At 33.5% G+C, this 20,198-nt stretch overlaps 2 protein-coding genes and 2 long non-coding RNA genes across 5 annotated transcripts; 1 reads left to right on the top strand and 3 right to left on the bottom strand.

Annotated features, from left to right (window-relative positions):
• Positions 1-3,074: 3,074 nt before the first annotated feature.
• On the bottom strand, positions 3,075-6,359 carry LOC131008978 (DAR GTPase 2, mitochondrial-like). 2 transcript variants are annotated; one of them, XM_057936138.1, is made up of 9 exons: positions 6,109-6,359; positions 5,519-5,852; positions 5,213-5,314; positions 4,924-5,001; positions 4,536-4,686; positions 4,337-4,407; positions 3,926-4,022; positions 3,479-3,669; positions 3,075-3,362 (listed from the first exon to the last, which is right to left on the bottom strand). In XM_057936138.1, the coding sequence occupies exons 2-9, from the start codon at positions 5,684-5,686 to the stop codon at positions 3,117-3,119; spliced, it is 1,104 nt and encodes a 367-aa protein (XP_057792121.1). In that variant the 5' UTR covers positions 5,687-5,852; positions 6,109-6,359; the 3' UTR covers positions 3,075-3,116. The 2 variants fall into 2 exon arrangements, with proteins under 2 accessions (XP_057792121.1, XP_057792122.1); XM_057936139.1 differs by lacking the exon at positions 4,924-5,001 and having other exon boundaries at positions 6,109-6,291.
• A 772-nt stretch (positions 6,360-7,131) lies between these two features.
• LOC131009949 (uncharacterized) lies at positions 7,132-8,865 on the bottom strand. The gene is made up of 4 exons (XM_057937346.1): positions 8,268-8,865; positions 8,011-8,153; positions 7,488-7,953; positions 7,132-7,319 (listed from the first exon to the last, which is right to left on the bottom strand). Exons 1-4 carry the CDS (start codon positions 8,863-8,865, stop codon positions 7,132-7,134), a joined length of 1,395 nt encoding a protein of 464 aa, XP_057793329.1.
• Positions 8,866-13,042: 4,177 nt separating this feature from the next.
• On the bottom strand, positions 13,043-14,418 carry LOC131009059 (uncharacterized). Its single transcript, XR_009096383.1, has 3 exons — positions 13,805-14,418; positions 13,426-13,551; positions 13,043-13,247 (listed from the first exon to the last, which is right to left on the bottom strand). It is a non-coding gene; the product is annotated as an uncharacterized LOC131009059 (long non-coding RNA).
• Positions 13,254-14,152, top strand: LOC131009058 (uncharacterized). Its single transcript, XR_009096382.1, has 2 exons — positions 13,254-13,678; positions 13,770-14,152. It is a non-coding gene; the product is annotated as an uncharacterized LOC131009058 (long non-coding RNA).
• Positions 14,419-20,198: the final 5,780 nt, after the last annotated feature.

A 20,198-nucleotide genomic window follows, 5' to 3' on the forward strand; every position in this document is an offset into this window, starting at 1 on the left:
ACTAAAATATTGCAACCCCCTTGAGCTATTATGGCCCCTACTACTACAACTACTACAAATTGCCAATATTTACCCACTACTTATTGCTACCATATAAGATCATCATTTCCCACATATGCCCTTCATTTGCATTTAAATTGTGTTTCCTTTTTCACACTTCACATCCTATTTTGGCCATTTTTATATGCAAAGTAGACGATAGATATTTCATTCGATCAATTTAAAGAGATTCCTTCTAAAAGGACACAGTGTCATTGAAAACACTCTATGCTTTATGCTTATAAGTCGAGTATCATCGAAATGCCCCATTAAATTGAACTGCAAAAGATAAAGGAAAAAACAAACTAAGAAACTGCTTCAGAATAAACAAAATCAGAGGCTTTTAACCTATAATTCTAGGAGTAGAATAAGGGTACCCGGCTTCTAAAATAGTACTGTATTTCATTTACTCAAACAAAAAAAATTTCTTTTGTAAATATTCAATTTAAATCTTAATAAATAAATACTCTTACTTACTTCCAGCAAGATTATGACACAATTGTCTTATTCGACATCTACAAATAGTGCATCACTTTTTTATGGAACATGACCCTAAACTCTATCTTTGTAATTCAACCTCACAAGCACCACTTATTTAGTTATTTACCAAAAAAAGTCACTCCTTGGTTATACTCAATTCTTATAATTCAACTTAAACCGCTCACTATTCAACACAAGGATCCTTTCTCCACTAAGGGTATATGTTCTCTTTGGTTGTAAATTTATCATTAGAAAGAAGAGAAAAAAAATTATCCCATTTAATCTCTCCTTTCTTTTCCTCATTTTCTACAAAAGAGAATTTCACATTTTTTCATTCATCTTTTTCACTCCAAAGAGTGATAATATTATCACATCAAATAATGTGATAATAATATCCCTCATTGGAGTGAAAATGAAGAATGAGAAATGTTCAAATTCTCTTTTCTAGAAAGTAATGAAACAGAAATGAGGGATTGAAAGAAAGAAAGAAAGAAAATTATTACCCATTTTTTCATAATCTATACTATTATACTATAGGAAAGTTTTCTGCATGAAAACTTCCCGCAAAAAACACATCTTCCATGCAAAAAATATTATTTTATTATAAATAATATTTTATTACTTATTACTTATATTAATTAACTCCATGTCACTCCATATTCCCACCCACTTTTTCTGACTTGCAGACACTAAAAAGGGCGCATGCTGCTTTAAACTCACTTTTCACCTTCATACTCAACACAATTCTGCAATCAAATATAATAACATAATGAAATATATAACCTTCATAATTTAAAAAAGATAAATGTGTCAGATTTTTGGCATGCTGCAGATTGAAATGCCCCAAAATACCTGCCTGAATTTTTTAAATTTCAATACTAACAAATCATATATATATAGAACATAAGGCATATATAATTTTTTTTCAACAGCCTCTTGCATTCTACATTCAAATCCAGAGTTGAAATCCTCCAGTTGGTAAGCATATCTAATAGTTAAAAGTTGTTGCAGATTCATAATGTCATTGTTAGTGTAGTATCTTAAGAGATGTAATGTTTATATATTACATTATAGCTGCTACAGTTTCAATATCTAATAACTAAAAATGGTTGTAGATTCATTGTGTTCAAAAACCCCGATGGTCGGAATGCGGTCACTCTTCAACGAGCTTCGCCCTATGGCAATGTCACCTGCAGTTAAAGCGAGATTGATAAGATGTTAATGGCATGCCTTCAACCAAAAATGATGAGCTAAATAGTTTTGAATGCATATTCCATGATATAGAGGTGTGATTTATATATCAAAGTTTTATAAGATGTTATAGCATGCCTTCAACCAAAAATGATAAGCTAAATAGTTTTTAATGCTTATTTTGAGATTGGGACATAATCCGTAAGATCTATTATGTACTCCCTGAAGTCAGTTTTTGTTGGTCATATTAGGCTGTTTCTTGGGACTACCAACCCATATGATAAATTAGTCGTCAGATATATAAGAACAAATATTAGCAGTTAAGACTTAAGAGTATATTAAAAATTCTTTAGTTGTGCTCTCTAAAAAAAATTACTAAATAATAGTACTTCAACTACAATATTTGAATAAAAAAACATTGAAAACGTGGGGGATTTGGATATGATTAGAAGTGGAATGACATGTAACTGTGTAAGCGCGTGTGATGAATGAAGAATTATTGGGTGTGTCTTTGTTCCCCACTTCAAAGTGTGCATCACATTCATATACACACCAATTTTCTAATTCTCCACCAATTTTTCTCTATTAGAAAACAAGAGAAAATCACAATTTTTACATGAGATTTTAAAACAAATGATTACACGTCTTTGAAGAATCTCTCCGGGGCGCGCTTTGTAAGATTTTAGTTTATCTATTTGAAACATATACAAACAAAAGACATGTAACAGTTTATATATAGAACATAAGGCATATATATTTCAAATGAATCAAAATAGATTGATTATTGATGAGCTACAGTATGATCGCGTTGCCCTTGAAAAGGAGTATCGAGAGTTCTCGCAAAAGTGTACAGATGAGCAACGTCATGTCCATGATAAAGTATTAAGTGCAGTGAACTCGAATTCTGGCGGAATGTTCTTTCTATATGGTTATGGAGGTACTGGTAAAACTTTTGTTTGGAATGGATTATCTGTTGCACTACTTTCAAAAAGTGATATTGTTATAAATGTTGCTTCAAGTGGAATAGCTTCTCTTTTGTTGCCTGGCGGAAGAACAGCACATTCACGCTTCAAAACTCCAATCAATGCAAATGAAAACTCAACGTGCGATATAAAACAAGGCAGTGATCTTGCTAATCTCATAATAAGAGCAAAACTTATCATTTGGGATGAGGCACCTATGATGCATAAATTTTGTTTTGAAGCATTGGATAAAACTCTGCGTGATATAATACGTTTTTCCTGCCCCCATAGCTATGATGTTCCATTTGGAAGTAAAGCAGTTGTTTTTCGTCATTTAAAATATTGACAATATAACTATAAAAAAAATTAAATCTCGTGCATCGCACGGGCGTAACACTAGTCACAATAACAAAGAAGTTATCTAATTAATATGTATACAAATGATTAATTACATGGAACATGATCTAATGTATAATGACCCAACCTTCCGGTGCGGTACAGATTAAGCAACTTGATAGCTACTCGACTATAATTACATTCTTTTGTTTCTAAAGGAAGATGAAATACCTTCTGCAAAACCTCAAACTCTCCTTGAATTAGACGAGCTAGATCTTCTCCATCTTCCGTACAACCACCAAACGATGAAACCGAGTCAAAAAGTGTGCGTCGTACATTGTTGACAATGAAATCCTGCATGCGTTCAAGATCATCACAGTCAGATCACACTGCACAAGTAAGTTGAGTGGCAACAGCTAGCTAGCGTTGCTAAGTGACGGTTTGTTTTTAGTCTGAACGTTAATGTGTACCTGAGTGTGATCAGTCGGATACTTCTTCTTCTGCTTTTTCCCCAGACTCAAACTACCATCACCAGTCAATGCCACTCCAGCTTCAGAGCTTGATAACTTCGCCCATTTCTTGTACTCCTCACCAAGGTTAAGGATGGAGAGAAAATATTCTGCGAGATTTATTTCACCAGCCACACTATCTTTGATTGCTCCTGTAGTTTAGTAGCAAAAATCAGTGAAAGTGTCCAAGGAATATTCATATGAATGAGGTTGGTTAAAACAAACATGTATATGCTGTTTATATATGTTGCATATTCTTCTGGTCTCCACTTCTCTTTCTTATTTTTGTTCTTTTCTGTTCAAGTGCGCTGTCCTATACCTCTCTGTCTCTCTCTTGGGATGGGCAAGCAGTCGCATATCTAATCTTCTTCTCTAACTTTGAAAGAAATAGAGGAAGGGTGATCATACCTGTTACAGCAAGCTTAGAACAGACCTCATCATCAATCACGTCAGGAGGCAATACACTTGGGGTGTCGAGAACAAATATATTAGGGTGGCTAGCGATCTGCAATAGAAAGAAAGTTGAATCATCAAATGTCAGAAATCACATATTTGACCTACACGTGACATTGCTAGCAAAAAAAAATGTGAAGAATGAAAGAAGATCACCACATATCTGAATTTATGATTCCTATCATAGGTTGGATTAGGTAAAAATTATACAGTAAGTTATATATCCTAAACACCAGCTTAATAATAGAGTGAAGTGAACACACCAACCTTTTTAGGCAAACATAAGAAGTAACTCATTAAAGATGACTCTTTGGAGGAAGATCCATTTAGAAACAGCATAACAATGTAACGGGATAGAAGGTTAACCTTTAAACTGCTTATACTTTTTGTCTCCCCGGGCTGTGGAGTCACTACAGAGTGTTTTAGCCTCCCTTTCTCTTCAAATCAATGAAAACCACATGTATTGGAAGATCTCTTTGATAAAATGAGTAAACAAGTACAGAAAGAACTTTGGAATTGAAAGATCACAAAGCAAAGTTGAGTTTCAACTCAAAGAAATAAGCACCTGCTGCAGAAATCCTTCCGACCTGATGCAAAGAGTTGGCTAATGCAGATTTCCCCACATTGGGAATACCGACTAACATTAAAGTTATTACATGCGCACGATCATCCTTCTTTTTTAATTCTCTAACTCTTGCTTGGAGGAAGGTCAAAAACTGCAGTTTGTTAAATGATATCTATGACAACCAGATCCGAGAGGTCTGCCATTTGAACATTGAACATTAAGTTTTAATAGAAAATTTCAACAGAGATTATGTCATCAACAAATAGAAATATAGAATAGTGACAGTTCTATTCAAACTTACTATGATACAAACCTACTAAAACTCCCAGTAATTCACTAGAACCTTTGCAAGTAATCAAATCTCATTGCATAAATATTGTACATTTACCTCCCTAATATTGTCCCTATTATGTGAATTTACTCCAAAAGCCATACATTTTTGTTTCTCAAAAAACCTCAACCATTCCTGCGAAAGAGATTCGAAAACGAAAAGAAAACAACTCAGACCAAATATTCCATTATAATTTCAAAGTTGTGTGAAGTCCAGATCAAAAACATCATTTACCTATATGTAAATTTTAACTTCTTCCCCATACTAAAACAACATATTTCCATAAACCTTAAAAAGCATGGTATTCTCGAAGAGCAAAGCCAAAAAAGGAGATAAAATAAAATACCTTTGTTTGGGAGCGATCAGCAAGGTCCGCCTTATTCAGCACAATGATCCGGCAAGCGGAAGGAATCTTCCTCAATTGCAAATATTCCGATGATAATGGAATCTGAAACGAGAAACAAGGAGATATAAGCAAATATCAACTCTGTTTCATTACTCATGGAACTTGTGCTCGCAGTCATTTCATAAAAGCATCTCATTTCACAAAGATGTCTCCGGCAAAACCAGCAGTAAAACAACTTTGATGAATAAGAACAAATATTGAGGCATTTCGGCAAACATGTTATAGGCATGCACAGGCAAAACGTACCCGGGCATCTCTCACTTCGAGAATAAGATCGACGAGTGGGATGCGCTCCTCTATGGCGCGGGCAGCGGCCGCCATGTGAGGAGTGTACCACCACTCGGAGCCTCTGCTTTTCGCCACCGCCTTCACTGATTTTCCAATGGCTCCAAATACACGCTCTCTTGCCGCCATTGGCGTGACTGTTGTCGATCAGTTATGGCGAACCGAAATTTCGGTTACCCAAAACCCAAATATGCCCAATTTCAATAACCGTTCCCGAATCGTTTGGGATGATCGGTTGCCCAATAACCGATGCGGTTATTTGGGTATAAAAATCACGTCATGATTCCCAGCATCACTAAAATAGGACAAGAAATTTTGAACCAATCATGTGAGCTGAAAAAAGGTGAAAAATTGAACAATGAAAGAGTGCTTTCAAATTCCAGTTCATAATTCTAAAAGTAATGCACAAAATTCCAGTTCATAATTCCAGAAGTAGCACAATACGACTGACAAAGAGAAATTCCAGTTCATAATTCCAGAAGTAGTCGAAAAATTCCAGTTCATAAATATCACAAAAAACTTGAAATTGAAGAATGAAAGAGAGAGCTTGCCATGTGCGTGAGTTGCGAGCGGCGGCTCGTGGCGGAGCGGCGAAACTGGAGTCTGGCGATTTACGAGGTCGCGTAGGAGGGCAGCGGCACGGGGGACTTGCGGCGGCGTCGCCGACGAGAGATGAGATAGAGGAGGTAGGGCGGTAGTTCAGCAACGGGGGGTCTGGAAGTTCTTCCAATTGCAGAATTAGAAATATAGGACTTCAATTTCAAATAATTATTAGTATAATTTACAAATTTATAATATATATATATATATATATATATTAAATATTTATCAATTATTGGGTTAATCGATATCCAAAATTTTTTTGGTGATAAAAAGAGACAAAAAGATAGCTATTAGACTATTAAAATTTGTTAGCTCTCCCCCATCTCATCCCCTAAAAAATTACTACTACTTCAGTTCAACAGAAGTGTGGCACGTTGAGTTCGTTACGAATTTTAATAAAAATTTGATAATTACTCTATTCATCCTATAAAAATGTATTATTATTATTATTATTATTATTATTATTATTATTATTATTATTATTATTATTATTATTATTATTTTGACACATCCCATAAAAGTGTGTATTTTTCTTTTGGACACTGCCCCGCCACAAACTCCTTACTTTTGTAGATTTACTAGTGTTACGCCCGTGCGATGCACGGGATTTAATTTTTTTTATAGTTATATTGTCAATATTTTAATATATATAAAATATAATAAATAGTCATACTATACGTGTATTACCATTTGATAATCTATAATTTTTAAAATTTAAAGAGCCATATAGTATCTTATTACATCATATATATCTTATAAGTATATGTTAATGATGTATTTGGGAATTTCATACATTAAAAGTGTATAAAGTACTCAAATGTATATTTAAGCATATAATCTTATATTTTAAGATTATATCGTTAATGAAAAAGTAAATTTAACTTAAAATAAATAAAGAAATAATAGACAAATAAATTTAAAACATATTGTTCTTTGTAAATATATAGAACAATGTAGTCAAAAGTAGAATATTATATATTTTGCAATACTTCCTTGTATACAACATTTGTAGTAGCAGTTTTTTTGTTGTCATCATCATTTTCACAAATCAAAATTTTTAAATCATTATGATTTGTGACACGTGAAACTGCTACATACAATTGGCCAGGACTAAAAACAGGTTTTTTTAAAAATAATCCAACGTGGGACAATGATTGACCTTGACTTTTATTTATCATCATTGCATAAGAGACTATGATTGGAAACTGTTTTCTCTGGAATTTGAACGGCAATCTTGAATTTGTGACACATGAAACTGCTACATACAATTGGTCATTACTAAAAACAGGTTTTTTAAAAAATAATCCAACGCGGAACAATGATTGACCTTGACTTTTGTTTATCATCATTGCGTAACAGACTATGATTGGAAACTGTTTTCTCTGGAATTTGAACGGCAATCTTGAATCCGATGGTGTCAATGACATTCTTGGTATGAAAACTTTATTTCCAACATTCTGACCAGCTATAACTTTAGCTTCCAATACGTGGCTATGAAGTCTTGTAATAACCAATCTAGTACCATTGCACAAACCATTTGCATGATCTATATTTCTCAATAGCATGACTGGAGTTCCAACTTTCAAATATAGTTCATGATTGGGGACACCAGAACATTTAAGACTATTTAAGAACTCTGGCGTGTGTATGTCCTGGAGCAAAGATGAAGTTGAATCTGTTGTGCATGTCCTATCTGAGCTCAAATACTTTCTGCCTTCACACTCATTCAATGACACCATATATTGATTGATGGACTCAACCACATTTAGCGTGGGCGCCAAAATAGCTCGTTCCTACAAATAGGTCGAATTTTCAGTGCAATTGCTGGATGCCTAATAAATCTCATCGACAATAGCTGCAATAGGATCTCCTGAATATTTAATAAGAATTTCATCTGAAAGCTCAATCTCAACTTCACCATCATTTGGACCTCCTATTGTTCCATCTCCTATACTTGCTATCCACTTCGCAAATTGTTCCAATTGTATTGATTCTTCATTTGTGCATGCAGTTTGAAGTCTTATGTTCTTTGTCAATCTTAAGACAATGCAACTCTTCTATAGATATGAAGACTTGATTGTTGCGTTCACAACATCTTGTCTGGTACCTTTAGGAACTACTGCTAAAATTTGACGAAAGTCTCCACCAAAAACAATTGTTTTACTTCCAAATGGAACATCATATCTATGAGGGCAGGAAAAATGCATTATATCACGTAGAGTTTTATCCAATGCTTCAAAACAAAATTTATGCATCATAGGTGCCTCATCCCAAATGATAAGTTTTGCTCTCATTATGAGATTAGCAAGATCACTGCCTTGTTTTATATCGCACGTTAAGTCTTCATTTGCATTGATTGGAATTTTGAAGCGTGAATGTGCTGTTCTTCCGCCAGGCAACGAAAGAGAAGCTATTCCACTTGAAGCAACATTTATAACAATATCACCTTTTGAACGTAGTGCAGCAGATAATCCCTTCCAAATAAAAGTTTTACCAGTACCTCCATAACCATATAGAAAGAACATTCCGCCAGAATTCGAGTTCACTGCACTTAATACTTTATCATGGACATGATGTTGCTCATCTGTACACTTTTGCGAGAACTCTCGATACTTCTCTTCAAGGGCAACACGATCATACTGTAGCTCATCAATAATCAATCTATTTTGATTCATTTGAAATATATCCTCATTTGAAAATGGCATGCTTGGAAAATCACCTAAACTCTTACCCAAACTACACAACAACTTCTCAATCTCGATCAAAACACAATTTTTTATCTCATCCTCAGTAAGTAGTAAATCTGAGATATTATTTTTAAAAAAATTAAAATCTAAAGAATATATGATGTTGTAACACCCATGATTTTCACTACAGTATATATTATTAATATTATTTTTATTTTCTATTATTTAAAAGAGGAAAGAGAAAAGAATCATAGAGATGAGATGAGGTATTATTATAATACCTTGAGCTTTTAATTCAATGATTGCATAATTTGAATAATTAAGTGTTCTTGCATCCTTTATTAATTTTATTTTTGGAAGCAAGTTTATAATTCCTAGTTAAAGGGATTATTTTATTATTTTCAGAGATGAGAATAGTGATAAATACGAAATATTATTAGTCGACTTATTGCTCGACTAATTGAAGTGACAGTGACAGATGTTATTTAATTATTTATTTAGGAGCGCTCTTATTTTAATAGTGATGATTTATTATTAAACCATGAATATGAGATTTATTATTATTTTTAATTATTGATATTATTTTTTAAATTATTCAATTGTGGTTTTATATTATTAAATCATGAAAGGAATGTTAAATTATTTTGTGAGAGTTAGTTACAGTGAAGAATTTTAAAACCCCTAATGGGCCGATCAGTAAGGGAAATGAGGTTTGAATTATATTGCTCATTTCAATAATTGGATTTAAATTTTTAATGTTTGAGATATGTATTTATTTATTGTAAAGTGTGATATTTGAATGGCTTATAGAGAAAGTCATTGTTTTTTCTTATTCCTATCCCAAGAGTGACGACCCTTTTCCCATTTTCTTAATCTCCATTTCTTTTCCTCTATTCATTAAGAGCATCTGCAATGCATCTACTCGAGCGCCTACTCGAGTAGTGCGTTGCACTCGAGTAAGGCGTTGCGGGGGGCCTTACTCGAGGTCTACTCGATCCTTCGAGTATGCACGAATAATTTAATATTTTTTTTTTAAAATTCTCTTCTCCTCTTTAAAAATTTCTCTCTCCTCTTTAAAAACTAAAAAAATCAAGTAGGCTATCAAGTAATCCCATTGCAGCACTACTTACTCAATGTGATCCTCCCCTATCAAGTAAGCCTCATTGCGGATGCTCTAAGCTTTAAGAAAATACCTTCAATTATCCTAGAATCTGTTCGCGAAAACATTTCAGGTGAGAATTCTCAAGGTCATGAAGCTATTTTTGTGTTACAATTAGAAGAAAAAAAAAGGAAAATTCATCAATTCTTCATCCCCTGTTTTTCCGAAAATTTAGATGTTAAGGAGAATCATCTCTCTTGTATTATGTTCGTTCCTACATGCTTTGAAGTTAGTAATTACTTAGAATTAAGTAATATGATGACAGGAATCAAAGCCCTACCCCGAAGCCCTAATTTTCAGCTTCTTCCATGAACCCTAGAATCTATTCACTTTATATTGTATCAATTGGCTATATATATATATAGGGGAAGTCTAAAATAAGAACGCTTCTTAAAATATAAATTAAGAACCATTTTCAGCCCTTAGATCATCAAGATCTACGGTTGATTCATCATCTTGTTGGATAAATTCATGGTCCTGAGTTCGAATCCCAAAGGTAGCAAAAAATTATTTTTCGCAATTCATACCTTTATACAGTTTATTCATGCGTGTTATACATAAGATTCATGCATTTTTTATGGTTCGTAATTCTTAAAATAAGGGTGGTTTATTGAATAACCGCCCCCTATATATATGTGTGTGTGTGTGTGTGTGTGTGTGTGTTTCTATGTATGTGAGGAAATTATTGAGATTATCTGGGTATTTATTCAAAAGAAATCGTGATTTCCTAATAAGTTTAGTTTAGGTGAATTGGTGAATTTGAGAATTCTTGATGTAAGATAGTTATATGTTTGAAGCTTGTGTAATTGTACTCTTGGGATTGTTAAATGTGATTATATGATAAGAAATTAGAGATGTTGGGGCGATTAATTGTGTTATAATTTGCTTGCTTTGTGTTGATGAGTTAAACATGAGTTAAATTTCAAGCTAAAGCATGCTAATGTGTAGTAAGATGATGTAATTGAGTTCCTATGGTTTGTATTTGACAAAAGTATGAATTATATGTTAAGTTGAAAAAAAGGGGCTTTGCTGTCAGTTTTCGGCTTGACAGGGCAGTATGTTTTGAGGTGCTTCTGATGGTGTTCTCGTAGTCTAAATAACTTGAAATTTTTACTGTAATAACTTCAGCATGAGTGGTACGTGTTTGCAAAATTTTAGCTAAATCCAACACCCTTAGATGTGTCAAACAATTTTCTGAAATGTACTGCGCAAAGCAACGTAGTTTAGTGGCAGATTCTGCCTTTTGTGATATAACTTCTCATACACTTGATGTATTGTATTTTTGTAACTTTCTAATAAAAATAGACTTTGAGAGATTTCTAAAAATGTAAAGCTTGTATTTTTCTTTAAAGAGGTTGATTTTATATGATATTTCAAAGTTGAGATTCATATATGATTACATATTTGAATTACTTACTTGGGATCAACAGATAGTTGAGTAGAACTATGCTTAAGTTATTTGGCTGAGCTTATAAGCTTTTAAAACAACTTATAAGTTGTTTAGGAGTTTATAAGCTCCTTCAAAATGTTTGCCAAATAAGTTCCCAAAGGGCTCCCCAAAAAATAAATTTCTCTACTCAACTTATTTTCTCATTATCTCATAAGCAACACTCATTTTATAAAAATAATTTAACTATAATTTTTTATTTTCATTATATATCATTCTAATTTATTTTCTTTGATTTTTTTTCTCTCTAACGAAAATTCTCTCTCACTAACTACAAATTTTCTATTTAGCTTATAAGGTAAATTACCCAAACACTTTGATAACTTATAAGCTACTAAGAAACTATATCTTATAAGCTCCAATAGCTTATAAGCTCTTTAAAATAAGCTTAGCCAAACACCCTCTTATTCATAGATATATATCCCACTAAAAAACAATATGCTAGAATTTAATAATTTATTGTATCATCGTCACCATTATATAATACAATTTGAGATTCTTTACATTCACTTAATTTTAGGTCTTATGTGACTTCACGAGGAAATTTTATTTTAAATTTTTGCAATTCTAGAACATCTAACTTAATCATATAGATCTAGGTGACTTCATTATACATCGACGTGGCTTTATCATTCTTTATTTTATTTTTACCCCAAAAAACACAAAATCTCTAGCCACAACACAAACACTCCACGGTCCCCGACCCTTTCTTTCTTCACCTTCAATGGCTACTACAGTCGCTGCCAATGGTTGTCCCGTCACATTTTTTCAACGTCGATCGCATTCGAGACTCCGATCTAAATGAAATACAAATATGAAGGAATTCTTATTTGAATCAAAAAATAAGAAAGAAGGTGGAGATGTCAGTTCTCGTATCGGACGAAGAATTCCAGTGGTGCTCAAACGATGTGGCACTTTTGCGGAGAAGGCGAACGATTTTAGTTGTGGAGTATACAATCAGATAGCTCCGCCTTCACCGCCTCCATAACTCTCGAGCAGACGTGCAATCTCAACGAACAAAAGTATGTTTGTCATCGGCAGAGCACTCCTCTCTCCAGCAACAGAATTCCGAGATAAATGCTTTGCTTGAACAGCGCGATGCTGGAATTGCAGAGCTGAAAGTCAAGACCTACATTTCAGGGCATAGTCATCTCTAAATCCACCCCCACATTCCAACACCTTCAATTAGAATTAGCCATCTGCAATCGCCACTGTCTCCTTCTCTGATAGGCTACTACGCGACCGTTGGGCCAGAAATCGCCATCACCGTTGTTGTCGGGCTCATATGCCATGGTAGGTATTCTAATAGAAAAGATTATATTTGCAAATTTAGAATAATTAATGCTCAATTTTAGTAAGAACAAATTTTGAAAATTATAAAAATATATACAATCATTAGGTAAATGTTTAACAATGGAAATTTTTTAACCTAGATTTTTAGTTATAAATTCATTAGTTCACTTTAAAGTAAATTCTATGGACTTTCCACACTAAGGCCATGTTTGAATTCCATGTTATGATTAGGCAATATAAAATAAAAGTGAGATAAAACAAAAGATAAATTGAAACATGAGGTATAGTTTAACATGTTTGGTTTAAAAGAAGGCCCATTGGATTAATTTTATGTTGTGTTTGGTTTAGAAAAATAAAACCCATATTAATCGTTTGTTTTACTTCTACAACCTTATTAATATTTATATTTACAAAAATATCAGGCGAATCTTCTAGATTGTAGGGTTTCCTTCCACATATTTTCTTCCAGCAAAAAGTTGACCAAAAATGCTCCAAATATTCCTGCACCAAAAAATTAGTAATTAACCCTAGAGATTTTTGGTGAAATTCAAACCATAAAATTATATTCAGTTGTGGCCCATTATAACCAACGGAAAAAATTGGGAAAAGTACTATTGCTAATAGCAATCCACAGAAATGGTGAATTTTATATAATGAAATAAGGAGAAGGCTGAGCTACCTCAAACAATGTTCGATCAGTACCACCAGTTATATTCCACACAATTCCAGTAGCTCTCTCTATACCAATATCAAGCAAAGGATCATGTAATGCATTTAACACAGCATCTCTAGCCCAGGTTTTGTCCTGCATTATATAAAAATTAAAAATAAAATTCCAACTTTTTTTTTTTTCATGAGTGGTGTTTTATTGCACTTGAAGAAATAAAGCATCAGATGGGAAACTGCTGCAAAACAAAGGATCCAGACTACAGGTAAATATGCTTTGATTTTAATCTGGAATCCTGAAATCTTGGGGGAAAATAATATATCTCTCTCAACCGTTTGTTTATGCCTTTTCTGAAGAAAATGAAAGAGGAGAAGCAAGCTTGTGATTTTACCTTTGCATCGGCTGATTAATGCTCACTGCTATACTGCTTCGAGCGACCCTCGTTCTTTGTCAATTCTGGAAGCAGGCTGATAATCGATCCTTGGCCGGAACTTAGTGTTCTGTGATTTTGATTTGCAGGAAATGAGTGAAGAAGCCCACTTGAGATTGAGCTGCGATTCTTCAATCCCGTCCTCCCCGACTCACAATTTGGTAGATTTTCCAGCGATTAAATGCGGCGGCGAAGGGGTGCGGATTTACGGCGGCCGGTGAGGCAGAAGTACCCGAATGTGTGCTGGACGCTTTTGTGGGTTCGTGGTTCTGCGTTTGTGAAGAATAGTTCTCGTTCAAAACTGATCCTAGGGTTCTACAAATTTTGTTGCAAATTCTGATTTTTCAATTATATGGAGAGAGTTTTTTGGTCAAAATTTTTCTAATCTGGATCCACTTCCTTCTCAATATTACAAAACGGAGGGGGGGTCTACGATTTCTAATCTGTAGAAACGCTGAGTTTTTCACACGGGCTGACACTTATCATGGGCTTTTGCTTTAATATGTTATTGAAACCAAACATTATTTTGAGCCCACATATATCCCTAATCTTGGGGTTATAAGCCAAACCAAACTAGGCCTTAATCAATTAATATTCAATCGACATTAAAAGCTATATAATCTACAATTTGGTTCTTAAAATTGAGTAGGATCATTTAAATTTTGATATGGAGAAATCTAACAATGGAAAACTATTTCCAAATCCATCAACCAACATTGAAATCAGACGATCAAACCTAGCTTTCAAACACCCAAAATTTATTCAAAAATATATTTGCATGCTATTTCATTAGTTAAGTAATATCCACATCCTTCCAATTTATAATGACACAATTTTATTTTTAATTTATTACATTATAAATGATACTCCATCCGTCCACAAAAGAATTTCATATTTTACATTTTTCACACGTCCACAAAAGAACTTCCTATCTATTTTTGGACTATACCCCACCACTTACTTTTCACATTTTTATCACTCGTAATACGAATTAAAATATTTTTCCACCATTCTCAATACGCTTAACAATTTTTTCTCCACACTCAATACATCCAACAACATTTGTCTTCAAACTCGTGTCACTTTCTCCTAATTTTTTTTTTCGTGAACGACGGAGGAAGTATATTTTAAAAATTATATGTTATCTCTATCTACTCTACACATATCAAATAAGTGACCTCTATTTATTCTAAATTCTTAACACATTATTTTTAATCTTCATAGTCTATTATTTAAAACTGTGAATAGGCGAAAGTACCCACTTTTATAACTTGTCTTACAAAAGTACCCACCCAAGTCAAAGTCCAAAAAGTCAAAGCCGACATGCTTGGTTTTTTGGAAAAGCAGACCTGACATGCTTCGATTTTTGTAAAATGTCTAACTCACGTCAATTTCACAAGTTAAAAATGTGATGAAGAGACAATAATTGCCCAACTCACGTCACTTTCACAATCTAATGTATACTGTATGTTTGAAAATTTATAAAAAAATTAGCTTACGTTTGCGTTATAAAAACATTAGTAAGAGGACTAAAAATTTCACTATTATGTATATTATGCAACAAAAAAATATTCAGAAACCAATGAAACAATTAGCCGCCGGAAATTCATAGCCGTGAACAGTAGCCGGCGGTCCAAAATATACACGGCTACTGGTCAGCGGCTATGAACTTCCGGCGGCTAATTACTCCATTTGTTTCATAATATTTTTTTTTTTGCATAATATACATAATAGTGAATTTTTGAGCCCTCTTAGTAATATTTTATTTAAATTTTTAATTTTATTTTTTTTATATTACAAGAAGTATACAGTGATGTCAAATATGAGAGATACTGAATCTGCAAAAAATTGGATTATAGTGGGGTAAAAATACTCACTTTATGCATGATTTGATTGAACACAAAATAATACAGTAAACACATAAAATAATAGGCTATTTTTGAAGAAAACACTTGAAACTCCTGAAATGTAAACAAAAAAATATTTGAGCTCTAAAAAAACAATTAGCCGCCGGAAATTCATAGCCATGAACAGTAGCCGCCGGTCCAAAATATACACGGCTACTGGTCAGCGGCTATGAACTTCCGGCGGCTAATTACTCCATTTGTTTCATAATATTTTTTTGTTGCATAATATACATAATAGTAAATTTTTGAGCCCTCTTAGTAATATTATATTATAACACGAATACCTTAATTTAGAGTTTTTATTTAAATTTTTAATTTTATTTTTTTTATATTACAAGAAGTATACATTGATGTCAAATATGAGAGATACTGAATCTGCAAAAAATTGGATTATAGTGGGGTAATAATACTCACTTTATGCATGATTTGATTGAACACAAAATAATACAATAAACACATAAAATAATAGGCTATTTTTGAAGAAAACACTTGAAACTCCTGAAATGTAACCAAAAAAATATTTGAGCTCTAAAAAAACAATTAGCCGCCAGAAATTGAAAGCCGGTCGTACTAGCCGTGTGAAATTTTTCACACACGGCTAGTGAATCCGGCTACGATTTTGTGGCGGCTAATATTTTTTTTGGGACCAAAAAATCATTTTGAAGTAATACATATGGTTGTAAAATTTTTTACCTTGTTATGAATGTTTGAAAGTAACATATGTATCCCTTTTTGTGTATTTCTATTTATTTGTTAATGTTTTAGTCAAAAAAGTACATGTCCACATGAAATAAGAGATAAGGTGACTGCACAAATTTGGATTGTAATGAGGCTTTAATGCTCACTTTCTGCATGCATTTGATTGCACATTGAATTATAGATTAAAGTGTACTGAATGAATGAACAATACATTTCACGTGAATTTGTACAAAGGAATCTAATATTAGTCTATAATGGCTGCATTTGTGAATGAGAAAACATAAATCCAAATACTCGTAGAAAGAGCATTCAGTTAAAAAATTGAGAAATTGAAACCCTCAAAGATTTGAGAAGTGGTTTGTGCGATAGTTGGTGCAATTGGTGTTCAAATTCTACTTGAAGAGGTGATTTTCTTATATATTGTTTGTGTAATTAATAGTTTAAATGTTTTATGTTATATTTATGAGAATTTTTAAAGCGTTTATGCATATTTTAATACTACATTTTATGTGTTTTTATAGATGGAATTCGTTAGATTCATATATGTGAGATACAACGGACTCGTCGATGGTATACACTATGTTGGTATACATTATGTGGTATACATTATGTATAGCGATGTGGCTGCCCAAGCCGGGAATAACCTCAAGACCCCAAGTATATAGAGCCCAAGAAGGCCCATAGAAGTGGTACTTCCATTCTTCCGACATCTTCTTCATCCTGAAGTTCAAGCGATTATATGCCGCTGCACCCCAAGGAAATGTGGAGAACTCCGACAAGTCCTCCGCTAAAGCCCACGTCCAGATCTCCACGGGTCGTGGCATGTCCACGCCCAAAATAAATGCGTGTAGCACCAATAGGTGGGCCACACGCAGTGCTATCGAGCCATCGGGGTCGTCAATCTCCGTCCACTGCTCAAAAAAAATGCTTGCCAACTCCTTAACTGACAAGCGCCGCCCGCCACAAACTCGTCTGTATGCTACATTACTATTCAAATTGTGGCGGGCTGTTGGATCGAAACGATGTTGCCCAAATGACAATCCGATTACAAGAGCGAAAGCGGCGTGATCAAGGCAAACCTTCTGGCCGTTGATGTAGAACCACATCACATCGTCACTATCCAGCAGATGACGAGAGACAATATGATGCAATGCCATGTTGCACCTGTAGCCTGGCTCCCAATCCAACAAATGTCCAAAGCAACCCTGCCTGAACGTATTCTCCAGTGCGTCGCCCCCAATTTCCCTCAGTCGCTCGGGTACCAGGGACAAATAACTGGTCTTGTAGTAAGAACTGATCTGCGTCCCGGGGCGATTTATTGTGTCGGGCCTCCGATAACCGATCTATTCAATACCAAAAATTTATCAATTAAAAAGCCAACATATAATTAATTAAGAAAAATAACACAAAATTTAATAATAACATAACTAATTCAACCAAATAGAATTATTATTAAATAAATAATTCACGAAAATAATTATGTACATGTAGAGGATCTTCTCGTTACTTTAATAATTATGCACTACCCAATTCAATTCTTTGGCATCTCAGCTTATTTAAATAATTGAAATGATTTTAAAATTAAACTAAATCAAATTATATACTAAGTAATTCACAAATAACATAACTAATTCAACAAAAATGACTACAACAAAATAACATAAGTAATTCACGTCCCAACAAAATAATTAAACATAATGACTACAACCAAAATGAATATACAACCAATAATTAATTATTTTCGTCCCAACATAAGTAAATTCCGTCCCAATAATTAAACAATGTAATTTTCGTCCCAACATAATTAATTCACGAACACAAGTAATTCGAATTAAACAATCCGGTCCAAAAAAATTCACGAAAATAACATGCTTCTACTTGTTGTGGAAAATAACATCCTTATTCACGAATTTAAAATCAACAAAATAGGATACTTACTTGATTTGAAGAAGAAGCCATGGTCTATGCCTTCGGACGTTGAAAAAATCGTGGATGCTCTCCTTCAAGTTCAAAAAAAATGATTCTCATTCAAACATGGACAAACAAGAAAACCAAACAAAAAACAAAAATTCATTCCAATTTACCTTGGGTTTGGAATGCTCTCCTCTCTCTTAAAAATGAGTAGCCGATGCTCTTTCTCATCTGTCTCTCTCTTTCTCGGCTGCCTCTCTCTCTCACTCTCTCTCAAAAAATAAACTTTACCCGTGCGGCTAGGTTAAAAGTTCTACTCAATTCTTATACATGTAAATGGGTTTCTTGGTCAAACAAGCCTTTAAATTGCCGTGTATATCCCCCCAATAAAGCTTCCGCGATTCTCGCCTATCTGTATAGCCGTATGAATTGTCCAATCACCCTTTAAGCTTATAATTTAAAAAAAAAAATAGGTTTTCGTGTATAAATAGAATAAATAGTAGTAAATTAAGGGTAAAAAATACGAATATTATATAAAATGATATGAAAAATTATTTTAAAAACATTTAATAGCTTACCCGCCAGTACTGAGTAGCCGTCCGCTTTAGCCGTGAGTAGTTTCTTACCCACGGCTACGGCAGCCGGCTACATATTTCTGGCGGGTACCCACTTGGTAAGGTGTATTATGTTTCACTGATTCATAATATATGATTTTGTAATTTTTTTATGCACCATTTGCTATTATTTTATGTGTTACAATATTAATTCATATACAATCAAATAAACTAAATAAATTTAGACTTATTGAGTTTATTTTGTCAATCTCCTTCTCGTGAATTTACTGCAAAGAGATTCCCACCCTATAAAGCTGCATTGTAGCCGTATGAATTGTCCAATCACCCTTTAAGCTTATAATTTAAAAAAATATAGGTTTTCGTGTATAAATAGAAGAAATAGTAGTAAATTAAGGGTAAAAAATACGAAAATTATATAAAATGATATGAAATATTATTTTAAAAATATTTAATAGCTTACCCGCCAGTACTGAGTAGCCGTACGTTGTAGCCGTGAGTAGTTTCTTACCCACGGCTACGACAGCCGGCTACATATTTCTGGCGGGTACCCACTTGGTAAGGTGTATTATGTTTCACTGATTCATAATAGATGATTTTGTAATTTTTTTATGCACCATTTGCTATTATTTTATGTGTTACAATATTAATTAATATACAATCAAATAAACTAAATAAATTTAGACTTATTGAGTTTATATTGTCAATCTCCTTCTCGTGAATTTACTGCAAATAGATTCCCACCCTAGAAAGCTATTATACCCGTGAATTGTCCAATCCCCCTTTAAGTTTATAATAATAATAAAAATTAGGTCTGTTTAAAAATTTAAAATCAAGAGTATTATGAAACTAGAATGTTTTATAAAGCTAATGAAGTATTTACCCGCCTGTTAATCCTAGCCGGTTACAGTAGCCGCCGGGATCCATTTCCAGCCGGCTACTGCTAACGGCTACGATTAACCGGCGGGTAATTGTTGTATTAGCTTAAAAAAAATACTTGTTTCATAATACGCTTCATTTAATTTTTTTTCAACTTTCTTATAGATGTTTAATAACATGAAAACCTGTCTTTATTTTTTCGAACTTAAGGCATTTAGGGTTACAAATAATGACGTAAGTTAGCAAATAATGCCATTTCCTCAGATTTAGAGTCATATTTAACTACCTCTCTTACACATTTTCTTACACAAGTGTACTTGTGTAAGAAAAGTGTATGAATTTTTACGGAAAACGATGCAAACCTATCACCATCAATTGCAAAGTGGG

Source organism: Salvia miltiorrhiza, chromosome 2, assembly GCF_028751815.1.
Source record: "Salvia miltiorrhiza cultivar Shanhuang (shh) chromosome 2, IMPLAD_Smil_shh, whole genome shotgun sequence".
NCBI lineage: Eukaryota > Viridiplantae > Streptophyta > Magnoliopsida > Lamiales > Lamiaceae > Salvia > Salvia miltiorrhiza.